Source organism: Cyprinodon tularosa, unplaced genomic scaffold (genome assembly GCF_016077235.1).
Source record: "Cyprinodon tularosa strain WSP-4 unplaced genomic scaffold, ASM1607723v1 ctg235, whole genome shotgun sequence".
Classification (NCBI taxonomy): Eukaryota; Metazoa; Chordata; class Actinopteri; order Cyprinodontiformes; family Cyprinodontidae; genus Cyprinodon; species Cyprinodon tularosa.
In genome coordinates, this window is record NW_024038880.1 from 410,542 (window position 1) to 430,000 (window position 19,459).

General features: G+C 48.6%; 1 protein-coding gene across 1 annotated transcript in view; it reads left to right on the forward strand.

Annotated features, from left to right (window-relative positions):
- The first annotated feature begins 2,461 nt into the window (after positions 1-2,461).
- The window catches only part of LOC119784871 (centrosomal protein of 120 kDa), a 31,744-nt gene continuing 14,746 nt past the window's right edge, over positions 2,462-19,459 (forward strand). The window contains exons 1-13 of the mRNA XM_038287130.1: positions 2,462-2,671; positions 4,301-4,457; positions 4,994-5,108; positions 5,177-5,321; positions 8,409-8,557; positions 10,186-10,383; positions 10,455-10,727; positions 11,500-11,903; positions 11,983-12,132; positions 12,203-12,385; positions 12,451-12,547; positions 12,659-12,826; positions 14,185-14,274. Of these exons, the coding sequence (XP_038143058.1) occupies positions 2,623-2,671; positions 4,301-4,457; positions 4,994-5,108; positions 5,177-5,321; positions 8,409-8,557; positions 10,186-10,383; positions 10,455-10,727; positions 11,500-11,903; positions 11,983-12,132; positions 12,203-12,385; positions 12,451-12,547; positions 12,659-12,826; positions 14,185-14,274 (2,178 nt within the window). The 5' untranslated portion in view covers positions 2,462-2,622. The remainder of the gene's footprint in view (positions 2,672-4,300; positions 4,458-4,993; positions 5,109-5,176; positions 5,322-8,408; positions 8,558-10,185; positions 10,384-10,454; positions 10,728-11,499; positions 11,904-11,982; positions 12,133-12,202; positions 12,386-12,450; positions 12,548-12,658; positions 12,827-14,184; positions 14,275-19,459) is intronic.

Below are 19,459 nucleotides of genomic sequence, written 5' to 3' on the forward strand. Positions count from 1 at the left end.
GATTCATGTTCATGTGGATTTAAAGACATTTCAATGCAGGCCAACAGATTACTTTAAATATATAAAATTGCGACCCCCGTGCAGTACCTACGTGGACCCCCTAGGGGTCACGGACCCCCTGTTGAAGACCTCCGAACTATAGGTATGCTGATCTGACAGAACACCGGTTTACCTGAACATTTCAGGTTGGAGGAGGTTTTATTTTCATCCCCTATTTGTGGACAGTTAGCATGTTACAGGAAATACCGGCTGACTGACACCTGATGATGCTTTCTGGATGCACAAAGTAAATACCTTTAAAAATGTAAGGCAAACATCTGTATTGTTAGCGAGTTGTGGATGTATTGCCCCTTCTCTGATGACATTAGTGACATGAGTGATTAATACAATCAGCTTTTACCTCGAGTTTTACACCACAGCCAAAACTCCCAATGCATTTTAATATTTATCTGCCCAATTTAATTTATAATTAGGTCACCTAAAAAGACTAATGTTTGTCGGGATCAAAATAGAATTGATGGTGAAAAAGATGTAATTTAAAGGAAAAGTCCGTTCAGCGCTCATTATTTATACCTAAAACTAATACGTTCGCAGTGATTTAATGAAATTAGCGTTAATCAGTAAAAAAAATAAAAATAATACTTTTTGGTCATGATCACTGAGTCTGGGAGCGGCCATTTTTGCCCAAATACAGTAGCCCCTCCCTCCTGCCCTCTTCCAGCTGTGACGTCACGGTGCGGTAAGCCTAGCGCCATTCTCCCCGCTTTCCAAGCTAAATCAATGGGAACTACTAGACACATCTGCAATCAACAACAATTATTGAAGATTTCACCATTGAAATTCACCAGAGCTATAGTGAAACTGACAATGTCCACGTGCATGGCAGCTGGATGCTGGAATACATCGGGTAAAAGTGAAAAAAAGAGTTATTCCACCTTTCTGATTCCTGATCCTCCACGGACGGGTTGGTCGTTGGATCGCCAACTTGAAGAGGGAGGATTTGCCATCGAACTTCTGGCCGGAGAAAAAACCCGTAATATGTAGCCAACATTTGGAAGAAGAATGTTTTCAAGATGACTTGGATAATAGCGCGTTGTGACAAACACCAGATACAGCACTGGGACTTGATCAACAGCCGATACCGCACCGTGACGTCACTAACCAGTAGGTGGCAGTAGTGTTCTTTGACAAACATGGATGCCTCCAGTAAAGCACATTCACATGAAAATTACTCTGAATTAAAAACACTGATCATTTATTGAACAGGATGGAATCATTTCACATTTAAAGAACTTTCAGAAGTTTGAATTCTGAATATGAGCGACTTTTCCTTTAAAGCATCTGGATGAGGCTGTTTATTGAATATTTGGTCAGTAGAAAGCTGCACATCATCGCGCTGTGGTCTGCATGCTCTCTAATTGGACAGGTTAAGGCATTTCGCAGCACTTTGATCCAGACTTGCATCATGAGGGACTCACCCAATGTTATTTAAAGCCAAACTTTGAATAATTAAGCTCATTCTCCAACAAACAGCATATCTATCAGCAGCTCTGCCTCACCAACACAACACCTTACCTTCATAGTATCGGTGGTCGTTTTATTACTTGAATTTAGTGCTATGGACACTGTTTACAAACTTCTGTCAGCTTTGTGGGGACGCCATGGTCGCCTCATAGAGGCTGCTTGGTCTGTTCAGTTCATCCGCCTGGTGTACTCAGTGAATAACGCTCAGAAACTGTATAAACATAAGTCCTGCTGTTGCTTTTTTATACTGTATATGCCTTAATTCATATGGTTGGCAATCATGATTAAAGGATCTTTATATACTCTTTGTTTGGATTTATTTTCTTATCTAAATTTTTTACAGTTTTGTTCTAATAGTGAGACTTCCTGGAGGAAGTCTTACCTTTATCAGGTAACAAATGAATTCAACATGGCGTCCATATGTTACTATCTAGAGTTTCTTTCTTTTCACAAAAGATAAAAGCTGGTTTATAGAAAAACACTGATAGACATGGTTGAAAATAAGGGGCTTGAAACATTATTATGAACTGGATTCTCAGATTAAAGACTTTTTTTTTTCATTTTCCTCTCTTTGGATTTTAAATAACCATGTTGATTTTGTTTCAAATGCTTTTTCAATTTCAGTGATTTAAAATGCAGAGCTCTAAAAGCATTCAACTTTTTATCTCATTATAATGAGATAATTTATTTTTTATTATTTTAACAGTGGCGGAAACAGGCTTCCATAAGTATCAGAAATTTAAATTAAGAATGTGACTTCTGAGAAAAATAAAAAAAAATCAAATATATATATATATATATATATATATATATATATATATATATATATATATATATATAAAGTGTTTTCCTTTGCTAAATGACTAAAAGGCCTGCATTCCCACCTCCAGCCAGCAGAGGCGCTGATGAGTTTCTCCATCACCTCCTCAGCGTTTTAAACAAAGTGGGTGGCGCCAAAGCTTGACAACAAAGCGGCTGTTTAATGTCGGAATCAGGGCAACGGTTCAGAGTTGAACTTTTTAGCTCTGGATAAACCCGAGGCTGTGAAATCAGATTTGACTTAAATCTGATCCTCTATGAAGCGGAGCTGAAGCCAACATGGCTGCGAAGTCTGACAAACTTCTCATCGTAGTTTCCATTCTGGAAGGTGAGCTGGTTTAATTTTGGTATGTTAAATAAACGGGAGTTTATAGAGTAAATGGCTGCAGGTGTGTTTTTAACGCTGGTTCTGGAGGATACGGTCGCTTCTGGAGAACTTGGAGCTGTGATGGCTGCTGCTCTCGGTTCGCTTTAACCCCATTCATCAGGTGGTTCCACCTTCCCTTCACTGCTTGCTTTTCAGCAGTTGGACTGATTTATGGCAGAGTTGTCATGGTACTGGTCGCTAACAGCAACCTAAATCAGCAATGATTTCCATTTGAACGCTTTCTGCTGCCCTCAGTTGTTTACCAGCTTCATTATAATCACTTCTAATGAATAAAGATTCATAAATAGAGTTTAGACAGAGGAGTAAACTATTAATGTTTATTACTCCACTAGAAATATAAATATTACTGTTTAAAAACACTTATAGAAGTTACAGGATCTCTTTACTCTAGTTAAAGTGTAAATGTACCATTTTAAAACGACTTAAAGTATAAAAGTAATGCAGTAAAAACTGTTTTACTGCTCTGCCCTATTAAAGGAATATTTTTCTACTATTCTGAATAATAATTTCCTTAGACTTAATTTTCTTAGTTTTATAACTAATGGTATCAGTGTCACATTTTACTTTGCTTCATCTTGAAAAACGATTTATTTTGGTATGTGGTGAGCAACAAGTGGGGGCAGCACCAAGTTAAACCACAAAGAAATTGTCTGGATGAAACTAATTATTTTGATGGATTTTATTGTATTAAATACCAACAGGCCATAATGAAAACGAGCTTAAATGAAACAAAACTAACAAATTTATTTTTAAAATGTAAGGAGGAGAAAGTAAAAAGTTGTCTAAGAAACAATGACTCCAGTAAAGTATAGATAGCCAACAGTTCGTCTTAAGTACTAGGGGTGAGGGGAAAAATCGAGTTAGTGATATATTGTGATTTTCGGCCGATTTATATAATTTTTTTTCATTTAGTGGAAGAATAATAATGAACACAGTCGGATAAACACAATTATAATGAACATTTTGCCAAATAAAACAGAAAAATCCTCCAATCGGAGCCAGCCATCCTTCACACACGGTTGTGCAGAGAGAGGGCTGCTGCAGATGGGCTAATAAACAGAGGAGTGATCATAGCGCTCTGCATCAGCAGTGCTGTGTCTGACTCCCTGCCAGCTCCCAGATCAGCTTCTCTGATTGGTTGATGCGGCGTCCAGCGGGTAAAGTTCAATTTTTACAACTCCAGCAGCTGCTGCATTTGCAGCGTCTCAGATGCTCATGACTCACTGATCCTGCTGCTTTAAATGTGCTGCAGGACCTTTTTCAATGGATTTTTTTTTTTTATTAGAAATGTTTCTAATTTTTGGGACAATATGGTCTGATAAACAGTATATTTATATACATGTTTAAGCCAGAATGATCCTACAACTTCAAAAACACTCATCATTTATCGGACAGTACGTAATAATTTCATATTTAAAGTACTTTCAGAAGTTTGAGTTCGAACATGACCAGACATTTCCTTTAATGGCGTCCAGGCCGCCTGGAGAAAACGATGTGCTGCTTGTCTAAAGACGTTCTGGATGACTCAGCCTTTTTTCATGTCAAACTAAACAAACTTTCCTTCTTTAGGTCGAAATTTTCCAAAGAGCTCCCGCCTCAGTCTGGTGGTTCAGGCGAGCTTCGATGGAGAACAGCTGGAAACGGACCCGGTGGAGCACAGAGAGCAGCCCCAGTTCAACACTGAGCTGGCCTGGGAGCTGGACCGCAAGACGCTGCATCAGCACAGGTTCAGCCGGACCCTCCTCTGAACGTTTACATCCTCCGATGAGTTTAACGGGAGAGATAAGAAAGACAGGCTGATCCTAAACACTCATAGTGGATCAAAATTCACCAGCAGGAAGCTGAAGAATCAACCTTTTTACTGATGATCAACTTATTTCTGTGCAGTAAAGTTGGAGAAACTTTAACCACTAAAGCATCGACCAGTAATTAATTTCTAATTAGTTAATCTGTTGATTACTTTTCTCTGATAATCTGCTGCCTTAGAGGTGATTTTATGCAGAATTTAATCCCGGTGGAGATAAAGTTCTGCATAGAGCAGATTGACGTCGATCTGCTCTATGCAGAACTTTATCTCCACTTGGATTAATAAATGACTAAAATGGTTTGGAGATTATTTTAATGATCTTTGATACATTTTTTCAGTCCTGGTTAATCACTTAAAATAAAAACCAGATTGAGGTGAGATTTGTCCAGTAGAGCAGGAAGTATCGGTGATGGAAGCGGGTTCAGACTCCATAATGATCTCATCCGTCCTCTCAGGCTGCAGCGAACTCCCATCAAGCTCCAGTGTTTCGCTCTGGACTCCGCCAGCCAGCGGAAGGAGAACGTGGGCTACGTGGTTCTGGACCTGCGATCCGTCCCAGAGGTCCGGCAGGTAAGCGGCGTCAGGCCAGGCGGTTATCCGTCCGGAGCCCGTTACTGACGACCTGCGGTGTGTTTCAGGAGCCGCGCTGGCATCAGCTGCTCAACAGTAAATACACCAAACAGAGAGCGGCGCTCCTCGTCGGCGTCGTCCTGGAGAACGACTCCAAGGCTGCGGAGCCGTCGCCTGATAAATTCAGAGCCAAGAAGGCCCCGCCCCGACAAGGTCAGAGGTTCTGCTCTCACTTTGCTCACAAATCAGTTTGTTTGAGCGACGTTTATCCTTTTTATATAAAGGAAAAGTCCAGTCAGCACAGAATAATCAATGGATCATTATCTATACCTAAAACTAATATGTTTGTTGTTTCCGTTGGTCGTTAAAAATCATTATAAATCAGTGAATTATTTTTTTTTTTTAATTAAGGCCTTAATTAGCATTAAACTTCATTAAATGTGAATCGTGGCATTTAAAATGCTTTATTAAAAAAATACATTTATTTTAGATATAACTGGTTGTGTTTGCATGGAAATGCTTCCGGTTGATCGTAAAGCTTTATGTTTGGAAAATAAGCTGAAGGAGGATTTTGCTGTGTTGTGTATATATATATTAGGGGTGGAACGGTTCACAAAATCCACGGTTCGGTTCGATTCACGGTTTCTGGTCACGGTTTTCGGTTCAGTTCGATTTGATACATGTTGATTGTTACACTGAAATCCCATAAAAATGTATGAAATTAATGAAAAAATCCCCCCAAAATAATGGATTGTAATTATTTTAAATGATCCACGGAAACCCTGGATCATTTCCGTATGTTTTGCTGCTTTGAATTTAATCATCTGGCGCATGCTCTCTACCATCTCCAAGGAACTCAGAGCGGAGCGGACGGGAGCCACAGTGGAGGCTGTAGGCTTTGCTTTGAGCAGGCGGTCTGGAGCGCAGCGGGGCGGAGCGCTGACGGAGTATGTGGGATTTCGGTGTTAGCATGATATGTTGGTCACCCTACTGTTAGCATAAACAAAACCTGTTGCACAATGCTTGCACACTGTTGCACTTTTATCCACAGCTTTCTTCCCGCCGTCATCGTAGGTCACTCTAAATGCAAAGTGGTCCCATACAGCAGACCTATAAAGTGCTGCTGGCGCGTCTTCCAACTCCTGTTCTTTCCCACTCGCCATACCCACACAATTCTCCACAACAACTGATTTATTTCTGCTACACCCGGCTAAGCTGCTTCGCTTCTTCTTCTTTACTACTGGTGGTTGGCTTTGGTCGCAGTACCGCCACCTTCTGCTCTGGAGTGTAAACGCTTCGCCTATGAGAAAAAGGAGCAGCGCATGAACCGAACGAAACACGCGAATCGAATGGTTCAGACGGTTTTCATAAATCGTCCCATCCCTAATATACACGCAGCGAAGCCGAGGGTATCAGAAAAAATCAGTTGTTGTGGAGAATTGTGTGGGTATGGCGAGTGGGAAAGAACAGGAGTTGGAAGACGCGCCAGCAGCACTTTATAGGTCTGCTGTATGGGACCGCTTTGCATTTAGAGTGACCTACGATGACGGCGGAAAGAAAGCTGTGGATTAAAGTGCAACAGTGTGCAAGCATTGTGCAACACGTTTTGTTTATGCTAACAGCAACATGTCATGCTAACCCCGAAATCCCTCATACTCCGTCAGCGCTCCGCTCCGCTGCGCTCCAGACCAGCTGCTCAAAGCAAAGCCTACAGCCTCCACTGTGGCTCCCGTCCGCTCCCCTCTGAGTTCCTTGGAGATCGTAGAGGGCATGTGCCAGATGATTCAGTTCAAAGCAGCAAAACATGCAGAAATGATCCAGGGTTTCCACGAATCATAAAAAATAATTACAATCCATTCATTTTTTTTGGGATTTTTTCATTAATTTCATAAAAAAAATGTTTCATTAATTTTTAAAATTTTTATTACATTTTTTTTTTCGGTGTAACAATCAACATATACCGAACCGAAAACCGTGACCACGAAACCGTGAACCGAACTGAACCGCAGATTTTGTGAACAGTTCCACTCCTGGTAGGTATATATATATATACAGGGCTCGATGTTAACCATCGCCCGCTCTCTCGCGGCTAGTAGTTTTTATTGTCGGGAGAGTACAAATTTCATTGCATTTGCCCGCCGGGCGAGTGCAATGATCGCAAAAAAATTATTTATTGCTCAAAATTACTTTAAAATCATCGACATTCGATGAAAACGACCCACAAGCATTGCCTGTGCCATTTTTTTGTTGTTTTCTACACATTCCCGCATGATTTGAAAAAGCCACGTGATTTTCCGCCAGATGGCGTGATTTTTGTCCACGTAGTGGTAATTTCGATGTAGTTACCAAAATGACAAACAAGCTAGAAAGCGTCTTCTGTACAGTGATGCAGGTCATACTTTAAAAACGTTTTAAAAATTTTATAATATTGTCTTGTTGCTGCATTTATATGGAAGCAAATTGTTACCATATTTAAAATGAAAAAGCATTTTCAGAAATGTTTTTTCATTTTCAAATTTTACATTTCAAATTGAATTTTGGTATGTATTTGCTGGGGTACATTTTGAAAAATAAATCTCAAATTTCTTTTTCATCTTAAGTAAAAGGATGAGCAGTGTTGAAGAAGGAATTCAAAATGCAAACAGGATTATTGATTACTAATTTATTTTATGAGTCAAACAATTCAGCCACAATCTTAAAATGAAAAAGCATTTCTGGAAATGCTTTTTCATTATAAATATGGTAACGATTTGCTTCCATGCATTTATTTTGTCAGGGAAAACTAATCCTGAGTCAGTTAAAAATCAGGGAATTCTGAAATGATGTCAGACTGTGGAAACCCTGAATAAAATAACTATGTATAATGATTCTCTAGAAAAGTCACATTATATTAATAGTATTATCTTGTATAAACATACCGTGACTCTAAAATAAAAGTTATTCATTTGTGACATTGACTTCTGTCTTGTGATTAATCTCAAGTTTTTAACCTGTCAAGTTTTTTTAGATTTTTAACATTACAATTTATATTTTTCCAAGCACACAACAGTTTAAAGCAAAGTATAGTTTGAAAAGAATGTGCAGGAAGAATTGAAAAGCATGTTAACACGGTAATGTAGGATGGAGTTCATTATCTGACGCATGCAGATACACACCAGGAACCTGGAAACTTAAAAAATACTGAATTACAAAAAACATTTAAACAACAAACATGTTTCATTGATATATATACAAAAATGAATATTAGGAACTACATTTGAATAAAAATGTTCTTCATGCTCCGCCTGTTTTCTGCTGCAGGTCCCGCCTCCGTCAGCAACCTGCTCCCTGAGAAGCTGCAGGCCCAGCTGGTCCCAGACCAGGGCTACCATCAGGTGGGGCCGGCGGAGCGCTGCAGCGACATGTTTATCCTCTCTGTCACCGTGGCCTTCGCTACCAAACTGGAGCAGGTAGAGATGCGCTTTATTCAGGGTCTACGGGCATCAGGGCCCTTCACTGTAACGTTTTATACTCCACCTTCATCAAGCTGTAATTATTTAAATAAAATCGCTCCAAAGATCCTGCTGGTTCCTTAGAGAGGAAGAGAGGACGAGGCCGCCAGCTGCTGGTCGCCATTAGGGGTGTAAATCATCCATCATGGGGATTCGATTCAGTATCGAATTCCTGACCCAACGATTCGATTATTTTCGATACTCATGAATACACCACGATACGATTCGATTAATCGGTTTATTTATTTTTTTTTTTTACACCTTACAGGCTAAACAAAGTTTCAAGTTTTTTTTTTTAGAAACAACAGCAAATAACAGAAGTAGAAAAGTTGCATCAGAAAATACTGCACAGAATCAGTGCAATGAGTTTTATGACCGAAATTGCGGAAAACAACTCGTGAAGTTTGACCCGCTAGAAGAGCGAGGTGCGCGAGAACGCTGGGACCCTTTTTCCACCTGGATCTCCGCTCTTTTTGGCCCTCATGTCCCTCCATCGTCGGACTAAACTCGCCCCCACTTCCTCTCCGCCTCGGCCGTATCTAGACCCACAGCGTGTAGCACAGACCACGCTTCAATACTGAGCATAAATCAAAAATGTCTGCATCAAGCTCACTGCGACACACTGCTGTAAGAGTATAACCAGGAAGCGAGGTAGGAGGGCAAAATAGGTTTAGCGCCACCGCAGCACGGGAGGAGAATTACACCCAGGAGCAAATGGATAAAAATAGACCGGAGAAAAAATAAAACATGAATCGATTCTCTTGCGGACGTATTGATGCATCGGATCGTCGGCTGTTTGATCGATGCATCGATAGAAAATGATTATTTACACCCCTAGTCGCCATCAATGTTAGTGGTGTACGGGTCCTACGCATGTCAGTGACGTTACGCTACACGATTGGCTGAACGTTGCCACATGACGTAAAACATCGTGGTTGCCTAGACAACGATAACATCACGCAGCGTCCGTTAGCATCTCTAACAACCAATGAAGTTTTACCTGATCGATAACAAAACTGAAAGAAATCTGTTTCTGGTGAACTAAGTAACCCTGATATAAAGGGGAAGAGCTGAGTAGCGCTGTGGCTAGCTGTAGCTAACAGGTTAGCCTCTTTTAGCTCAGTCAGTTAGCCACACTACTTTTAAATTTCTGTCAACAACAACCGTTCATTTTCTACAAGTAGAATAACTTGTTTTCTTGGTCTAAAATCTCTACAAACGTCATTTTTTAGGATGTTAAATTTGTCCTCTCCTGCCCTCAGATCTTAATAAAAAGAATAAAAATAAGCAGAGAATTTTTGGCTCCTTGTTAAATAGCAGAGCTCAGTCTGTCTTAGAACGCAGTTCTTTCCTTCCAGACTGACCATGATTGTTTTCTACTTTCAGCTACTATAGATTAGTGATGAAATGTAAAATAAGAGAAAATATGGGGCACTGAAAAAATCAAAATCTAGATGAGTCATTTTTTCTTGAAATAAGTTTGTTGTTGGATTGAGGAGGTGGAAGTCAGAGAGAAGGTGGATCGAGGGGTGGGGGGTGTCACAGGGCGGGCCGCTGGTCCTGAAAACTGAAACTTTCTGTTGCAGCTGATTCCCAGCACAAAGAAACTGTTGGCGGAGGACTCTGGTTTCTTCTTCTACTACACTCTCCTGGGGAATGACATCACCAGCGAGCCTTTCCACAACCTGCTGAGTCCAGACTTCGAGCCGGAGCGCGCCTCTGTGCGAATTCGTAGCAGCAAACGGCTCCTCCGGGCCTTCCTGTGGCAGCAGCCCTGCCTACAGGTCAGTCTGAGTGTCAGATCCGAGCCTCGCTACGCCGCGGTTCGGGTCCTGACGCTCCGCTCTCTCCTCAGATCCACCTGTGCTATGGGGATCGTTCCCTGGGCAGCACCGACGTCCCGCTCTCTGGTCTGGCTGATGGTTCTGAACACCTGGAGGAGAAGGCCGCCACAGTGGAGGGAGCGTTCGTCGTGAGGCCTCCCAGACGCTCCCAGCTACCGCCGCTGCCTGCAGACCAGCAGCCTACGGTCGGAGTGGCCGTTACTCTGAGGAGGGAGGAGCCTCGGCCCCCAACGCAGCACAGGAAGGAGCCCCGGCCCCAAACGGACCTGGAGCCTCCAACTCAGGTAGATCAGTTTATTTAAGTGATTTCTGTTGGTTCTTTTCCCACGAGGCATTGCAGGAAAGTCAGGAAAGGCTCTATTCAGGCTGTTTCAACATTCACAAAAGCGTTAGCGGGCTAACTGGAGTTAACCTTAGAGGTCCGCTGGTTGCCACGGTCCTCTCGACATTCGAACTTTTTTAAAATTACGCACTAAATTAGTAAATAGGCCACATAGTGATGCTAAAACTATAATGTTCTCTGAAAACATAGTTTTGTAGAACAACAGCTACAGAAAATGGAACTTAAATCGATCATATATGGCTGAATGGACGATCCTTTAAATGTTTAGACTGAGTCTAACAGCTGGTTCGGATTCTGCTGAAAACACCAAGAACTTTGCTGCAGCCAATCAGAACTGTCCTGGACTGGACTGCAGCGGTTCCTTCTGTTCTTACTTAGAACAGCCACATGGGGGCAGCAGAAACTGTTGAACCAACAGCAGCTCAATGAGTTTAGAGCCGGATAAACCCGATGAGCCGGAGATCCTCCTGAAAATATTTCTGTAAAGGTTACCTTTATCTTGAAAGTGGACGAAATGGGGCTGTTTGGTCGGCGGCGGTCTCTGTAGACGGCTCCATCGGGCGCCGCCACCACGCCTCACTATAGAACCGGTTCTATAAAAACCTTCCTTCAGTTCCCAAACCTTTGATTGTGATCAGAAATATTAATCAAACGGCTGAACTGTCCAGTTCAGAACCTCTGTGCTTCCTCTCAGATGTCTCGTCTCTTTTCAGACTCCGGGGTACAAAGATCCCAGCAGACGTCCATCTCTCGGCGTCCCTCCTGCTCAGAGTCCGTCTCCGGTCCAGAATCCTCCTGAATCCTCTCCTCCTCTTCCTCCTCCTTCCTCTCGTACAGAGAGCGAAGCGGAGAGCCTTCCGGAGGAGGCGGAGCTCCACAGGAAGCAGGCAGCAGCTGATCTCAGCAGACCTGCATCTGACAGCGCGGCAGCTGAGCGTCCTCCTGTGGACGCCGATGGTGGAGGACCTGGAGCTCCTCCTGAGGGCGGAGCTTCATCAGTCAGCGTCTCCGCTCCCAAGGTGTCCATCCCGTCCTCTGCCCATCACTACTGCTTCTCTCTGGACCTGCGCAGCCTGGGGAAGCTCTCCCTGCCTCACCCCATCGCCGCCACGCTCAGGTGAAGACATTCCGGAACCTTCTCCCAGCTGAACTCAGCTCCTCCTCCCAGTTCCTAACCAGTACCAGTTCTTCTGCAGGTACTCGTACCAGTTCTTCGGCAGCTCGGCTCCCATCGTGACCAACCCCCCGGTGGAGCTGCAGAGGAACATGGAGGCGACTCCGCCTCAGTCCTACTGCGCCTTCGACTTCGCGGCGCTGCCACACCAGCTGCAGGAGACCTTCCTGAGGTAGGAGATCCCCCTCCAGCGCTGCGGTTCTGTGTGATGGAGATCTGCAGCTCTAACCTTGCTGTTCTAGGGTTCCCCTGGTGGTGGAGCTGTGGGACCGAGGCTCCGCCAGCAGAGACGAGCTGATGGGAGTCGCCTCCATCCAGCTGCAGCGCCTCCTCAGCTCAGAGAAGACCAGGCTGGCCGGAGCGCCGGGGGAGCCCAGCTGGAGACGGACCCACCGGGACCGGGTCCCTGTGGTCCACCCGCAGCGGTAGGAGCGGTTCTGGCTGCTGATGGGGGGGGGGACATCCGCAGAGCTTAACGTCTGTCCTTCAGGCCCACAGAGGCGGTGGCTGAGCTGAGCTACGAGGCGACGCTGGAGGACCTGGGCTTCGTCAGAGCCAAGCAGGTCCTGCTGTCGGACTCCTCACAGGTGGGGACCGCGGCCCGCTTCTGGTACCGCTCCATCCGGGAGCCTCTCTGATTTCTACAATCCTGAATCAACCTGTTCTGATCCCATTTGCTTCCTTTGTTCCATCTGAAGAACGAACGTCCAACCGTCCCTCAGTTCGCTTCTCACCCTGCAGCCCCAAAACGGACCATTCAGGGGCCCCCAGCGGCTCCCGTCACAACCAGAGACACCCTGGAGTACCAAGCTGCCCTGGAGCTGGAGATGTGGAAGGAGGAGCAGGAGGACCTGTTTGATGATCAGGTAGAATCAGGTTGTGGTCAGACGGAACGTTCCAAACCAGGAGGAACCAACCCAGCTTAGTCTGATCCTCTTCAGAGGGTCTGTTCAGCCCGCTGGCCACACCCACTATGGTTAGATCATGGCAGATCTCCATCATCATCATGTCAGAGCTTTTCCTTAACGCTGTAGCCGCTACGTTTTGGATTTAAGCTTAAAAAACAACCAGCCTACATGCAATTTGGGAGTGTGTGCACCTTCCCAAAGCTGTGAGCTCAGCTTTGGATCATTTCAGCTGCTTTATGAGGTCCTGCTGTTTGCATCCAGAGCAGAAATGACTGATGTCTCATACCAAACCAAGTTTAGATCAACATGATTGACTGAAACGGTTCTTTCAGTATATCTCTATAGTTCTGCTGCTATAGGCTTAGACTGCTGGAGGACATAGGGACCCCTTTTTCATCATTCTGCTTCATTCTATCTCTATTCTCCCACTCTGCAGAATCTGTTAGTTCAATCTCTAACGTTCTGCTCTCTCTGCTTTTTCTCATAGTAGCTTCATCTGGTCTGTTCCTGTTTGGCTGTGACTCCATCCTGGAGAGAAATATCAGCTGTGCTGCTGCCATCAACACCTTTGTTTCTAGATGTTGGAGCTTGGCCTGTTTTCCAGTGTAGTCCTGTTTCTCTGACTGTGACTAACTGGATGTGCTCTCTTCATCCTCTGACATGGGAGCTGGCTCGGAGCTCGTCTGCCTGGCTGTGTGTTTCCTGGACGGGGCCGCCTGTGGAGCTGGTTGACAGTTGCCTTTTGTATCTATGCTTCTTTTTCTATGTCTGCTTCTGTCTCCTTGAACCCCAGTGGGCCTCAGCAGATGGCCGCTCACACTGAGCCTGGATCTGCTGTAGGTTTCTTCCTGTTCAAAGGGAGTTTTTCCTCTCCACTGTCGCTACAGGCATGCTTAGTGTGAGGGATTGCTGAAGAGTCAATGAGTCGAGTTGAATGAGTTGCAATCAGCTGGTTTCCCTTGGATAGAAAACCTTATAGAAAACTTCTATGAAACCTGATGGAAACATTTAAATGGTGCAAATATGAGCTTGATAATCAGCTGATTGATTAGGGGCAGATAAATGATGTTGCTGGAGCTTACAATGCAGATAAATATTTTTTATGAAGTTCTTCCATCAAATTTAGAAAATATTCAGCTTCAGAATAAGGTTAGAAATTTTTACATTTACTAAATTATTCTGTTATTTCTCCAGAAACACACAGAATGAAAGAGGATTTAGAAGTTGTGGAGATGGACCGCGGTTCTGTTCCTGTTGTGCAGGATTAAAGTCTGAGTCCGATTAAAGGTCCGAGATGTTCTGCTCGTTTGTTTCAGCTGCGGCAGAAGGAGCTGAGGCACATGCAGGCGCTGGCCGAGGAGTGGAGGAAGAGGGACAGAGAGAGGGAAGCTCTGGTCAACAAGAAGGTGAGGAGTCCCTGACCCGTCGTGTCCCGTCCTGACCTATCCTGACCCGTCCTGTCCCGTCCTGACCTATCCTGACTCGTCTTTACCCTTCCTGACCCGTCCTTACCCATCCTGACCCATCCTGACCTATCCTGCCTCGTCCTTACCCATCCTGACCCGTCCTTACCCATCCTGTCCCGTCCTGACCTATCCTGACCCGTCCTTACCTGTCCTGACCTATCCTGACTCGTCCTGACCCATCCTGACCCGTCCTGACTTATCCTGACCCGTCCTTACCTGTCCTGACCTATCCTGACTCGTCCTGACCCATCCTGACCCGTCCTGACCCATCCTGACTCGTCCTGACCCATCCTGACTCGTCCTGACCCATCCTGACCCGTCCTTACCCATCCTGACCCATCCTGACCCGTCCTGACCCATCCTGACCCGTCCTTACCCATCCTGACCTATCCTGACCCATTCTGACCCGTCCTGACCCATCCTGACCTATCCTGACCCGTCCTGACCCATCCTGACCCGTCCTGACCTATCCTGACCCGTCCTGACCCATCCTGACCCGTCCTGACCCATCCTGACCCGTCCTGACCTATCCTGACCCGTCCTGACTCGTCCTTACCCATCCTGACCCATCCTGACCCGTCCTGACTCGTCCTGACCCGTCCTGACCCATCCTGACCTATCCTGACCCATCCTGACCCGTCCTGACCCATCCTGACCCATCCTGACCCGTCCTGACCCGTCCTGACCAGTCCTGACCCATCCTGACCCATCCTGACCCGTCCTGACCCATCCTGACCCATCCTGACCCATCCTGACCCATCCTGACCCGTCCTGACCCGTCCTGACCCATCCTGACTCGTCCTTACCCATCCTGACCTATCCTGACCCATCCTGACCCGTCCTGACCCATCCTTACCCATCCTGACCCATCCTGACCTATCCTGCCTCGTCCTTACCCATCCTGACCCGTCCTTACCCATCCTGTCCCGTCCTGACCTATCCTGACCCGTCCTTACCTGTCCTGACCTATCCTGACTCGTCCTGACCCATCCTGACCCGTCCTGACTTATCCTGACCCGTCCTTACCTGTCCTGACCTATCCTGACTCGTCCTGACCCATCCTGACCCGTCCTGACCCATCCTGACTCGTCCTGACCCATCCTGACTCGTCCTGACCCATCCTGACCCGTCCTTACCCATCCTGACCCATCCTGACCCATCCTGACCCGTCCTTACCCATCCTGACCTATCCTGACCCATTCTGACCCGTCCTGACCCATCCTGACCCATCCTGACCTATCCTGACCCGTCCTGACCCATCCTGACCTGTCCTGACCTATCCTGACCCGTCCTGACCCATCCTGACCCGTCCTGACCCGTCCTGACCTATCCTGACCCGTCCTGACTCGTCCTTACCCACCTGACCCCTCCGACCCATCCTGACTCGTCCCTTTCCATCCCGACCCATCCTGACCCCTCCTACCCATCCTGATCTCCTTACCCATCCTTACCTATCCCGACCCATCCGACCCTCCCCTGACCCACCCCGACCCGGGGGGTTTTCCCTCCTGACCCATTCCCCTGACCCATCCCGACCTATCCACCCCTCCCGACCCGTCCTGACCCTCCTGACCCCATCCTGGCCCGTCCTGACCCGTCCGACCATCCTACCCATCCTGACCGCCTACCCATCCTGACCCATCCGGACCCGCCTCCCCCTCCTACCCATCCTGACTCGTCCCTTACCCATCCTGACCTACCTGACCCCTCCGCCCTCCTGACCCATCCTTACCCTCCCCGACCTATCCTGACCCTCCTGACCCCTCCCGACCCATCCTGACCCACCCTGACCCGTCCTGACCCCCTCCTACCCCTCCTGACTCGTCCCGAACCCTCCTGACTTTGTCCTGACCCGCCCCCTTACCCATCCTGACCCATCCTGACCCGTCCTGACCCGTCCTGACCCATCCTGACTCGTCCTGACCCATCCTGACTCGTCCTGACCCATCCTGACCCGTCCTGACCCATCCTTACCCATCCTGACCTATCCTGACCCATCCTGACCCGTCCTGACCCATCCTGACCCATCCTGACCCGTCCTGACCCGTCCTGACCCATCCTGACCCGTCCTGACCCATCCTGACCCGTCCTGACCCATCCTGACCCGTCCTGACCCGTCCTGACCCATCCTGACCCGTCCTGACCCGTCCTGACCCATCCTGACTCGTCCTGACCCATCCTGACTCGTCCTGACCCATCCTGACTCGTCCTGACCCATCCTGACTCGTCCTGACCCATCCTGACCCTTCCTGACCCGTCCTGACCCATCCTGACTCGTCCTTACCCATCCTTACCTATCCTGACCCGTCCTGACCCATCCTGACCAGTCCTGACCCATCCTGACCCATCCTGACCCGTCCTGACCCATCCTGACCTATCCTGACCCGTCCTGACCCATCCTGACCCGTCCTGACCCATCCTGACTCGTCCTTACCCATCCTGACCTATCCTGACCCATCCTGACCCGTCCTGACCCATCCTGACCCGTCCTTACCCATCCTGACCTATCCTGACCCATCCTGACCCATCCTGACCCATCCTGACCCGTCCTGACCCATCCTGACTCGTCCTGACCCATCCTGACCTATCCTGACCCATCCTGACCTATCCTGACCCATCCTGACCCATCCTGACCCGTCCTTACCCATCCTGACCTATCCTGACCCGTCCTGACCCATCCTGACCCATCCTGACCCGTCCTTACCCATCCTGACCTATCCTGACCCATCCTGACCCATCCTAACCCATCCTGACTCGTCCTTACCCATCCTGACTCGTCCTTACCCATCCTGACCCGTCCTGACCCATCCTGACCCGTCCTGACCCATCCTGACTCGTCCTTACCCATCCTGACCCGTCCTGACCCATCCTGACTCGTCCTTACCCATCCTGACTCGTCCTTACCCATCCTGACTCGTCCTTACCCATCCTGACCCATCCTGACTCGTCCTTACCCATCCTGACTCGTCCTTACCCATCCTGACCCGTCCTGACCCATCCTGACCCGTCCTGACCCATCCTGACTCGTCCTTACCCATCCTGACCCGTCCTGACCCATCCTGACTCGTCCTTACCCATCCTGACCCGTCCTGACCCATCCTGACCCGTCCTGACTCATCCTGACCCGTCCTGACCCATCCTGACTCGTCCTTACCCATCCTGACTCGTCCTTACCCATCCTGACCCGTCCTGACCCATCCTGACTCGTCCTTACCCATCCTGACCCGTCCTGACCCATCCTGACTCGTCCTTACCCATCCTGACCCGTCCTGACCCATCCTGACCCGTCCTGACCCATCCTGACTCGTCCTTACCCATCCTTACCTATCCTGACCCATCCTGACCCATCCTGACCCATCCTGACCCGTCCTGACCCATCCTGACCTATCCTGACTCGTCCTTACCCATCCTGACCCATCCTGACTCGTCCTTACCCATCCTTACCTATCCTGACCCATCCTACCCGCCTGACCCAACCGACCCTCCCGACCCCTCCCGACCCGTCTGACCCCTCCTACCCATCCTGACCCGTCCGCCCTCCTACCCGTCCTGACCCGTCCTGACCCATCCTGACTCTCCCGACCCACCCGACTCGTCCGACCCATCCTGACCCTCCCGACCCATCCTTACCCCTCCTACCTATCCTGACCCATCCACCCGTCCCGACCCATCCTGACCCATCCTGACCCTCCGAACCCCCTCCTGACCCCCCTTCTCGTCCTACCCTCCTGACTCGCCTGACCCTCCTGACCCGCCTGACCCCCTACCCCTCCTACCCTCCTACCCGTCCCGACCCCTCCTGACTCGTCCCGGGCCCCTCCTGACTGTCCCGACCCACCTGACTGTCCTGACCCATCCTGACTCGTCTGACCCATCCTGACCCTTCCCGACCCGCCCGACCCATCCTGATCTCCTTACCCATCCTTACCTATCCGACCCGTCCTACCCATCCGACCGTCCGACCCTCCTGACCCATCCCACCCGTCCCGACCCTCCGACCTATCCGACCCGTCCACCCATCCCGACCCTCCTACCATCCTGACTCGTCTTACCCATCCTGACCAACCTGACCCCCTCCCGACCCCCTCCCGACCCATCCTGACCCTCCTTACCCATCCTGACCTATCCCACCCTCCTGACCCATCCGGGCCCATCCGACCCGTCCTGACCCCTCCTGACTCTCCCGACCCATCCTGACCTATCCTACCCATCCTGACCTATCCTGACCCTCCTGACCCATCCCGACCCGTCCTTACCCCTCCTACCTATCCCGACCCTCCCGACCCATCCTGACCCCTTGACCCGTCCTTACCCCCTCCGACCTACCGACCCATCCTGACCCATCCTAACCCATCCTGACCGTCCTTACCCATCCTGATCGTCCTTACCCCTCCTGACCCGTCCCGACCCATCCCGACCCCTACCCACCTGATCGTCCTTACCCATCCTGACCCGTCCCGACCCCTCCTACTCGTCCTTACCCATCCTGACTCGTCCTTACCCATCCTGACTCGTCCTTTCCCATCCTAACCCCCCTATCGCCTTACCCATCCTATCGCCTTACCCCCTGACCCTTGACCCCTCCCGACCCTCCTGACCCCCCTGATGTCCTTTCCCTCCTGACCCGTCCGACCCATCCTGACCCCTCCTTTACCATCCTGACCCGCCTGACCCATCCTGACCCTCCTGACTCTCCGACCGTCCGACCCTCCTGACTCGTCCTTACCCCTCCTGCTCTCCTTACCCCTTCCGACCCTCCTGACCCATCCTGACCTCCCTTTCCCCTCCTGACCCGTCCGACCCATCCTGACTCGTCCTTACCCCCTCCTAAACCTCCTGACCCCTCCTGACCCGTCCTGACCCATCCTGATTTCCTTTCCCATCCTTACCTATCCGACCCCTCCTGACCCATCCTGACCCATCCCCGACCCGTCCTGACCCATCCTGACCTATCCTGACTGCCTTAACCCCTCCTGACCCATCCTGACTCGCCTTACCCCTCCCTTAAACCCATCCTGACCCATCCTGAACCCCCTGCCCATCCTGACCCGTCCTGACCCATCCTGACCCGTCCTGACCCATCCTGACCCATCCTGACCCGTCCTGACCCATCCTGACCCGTCCT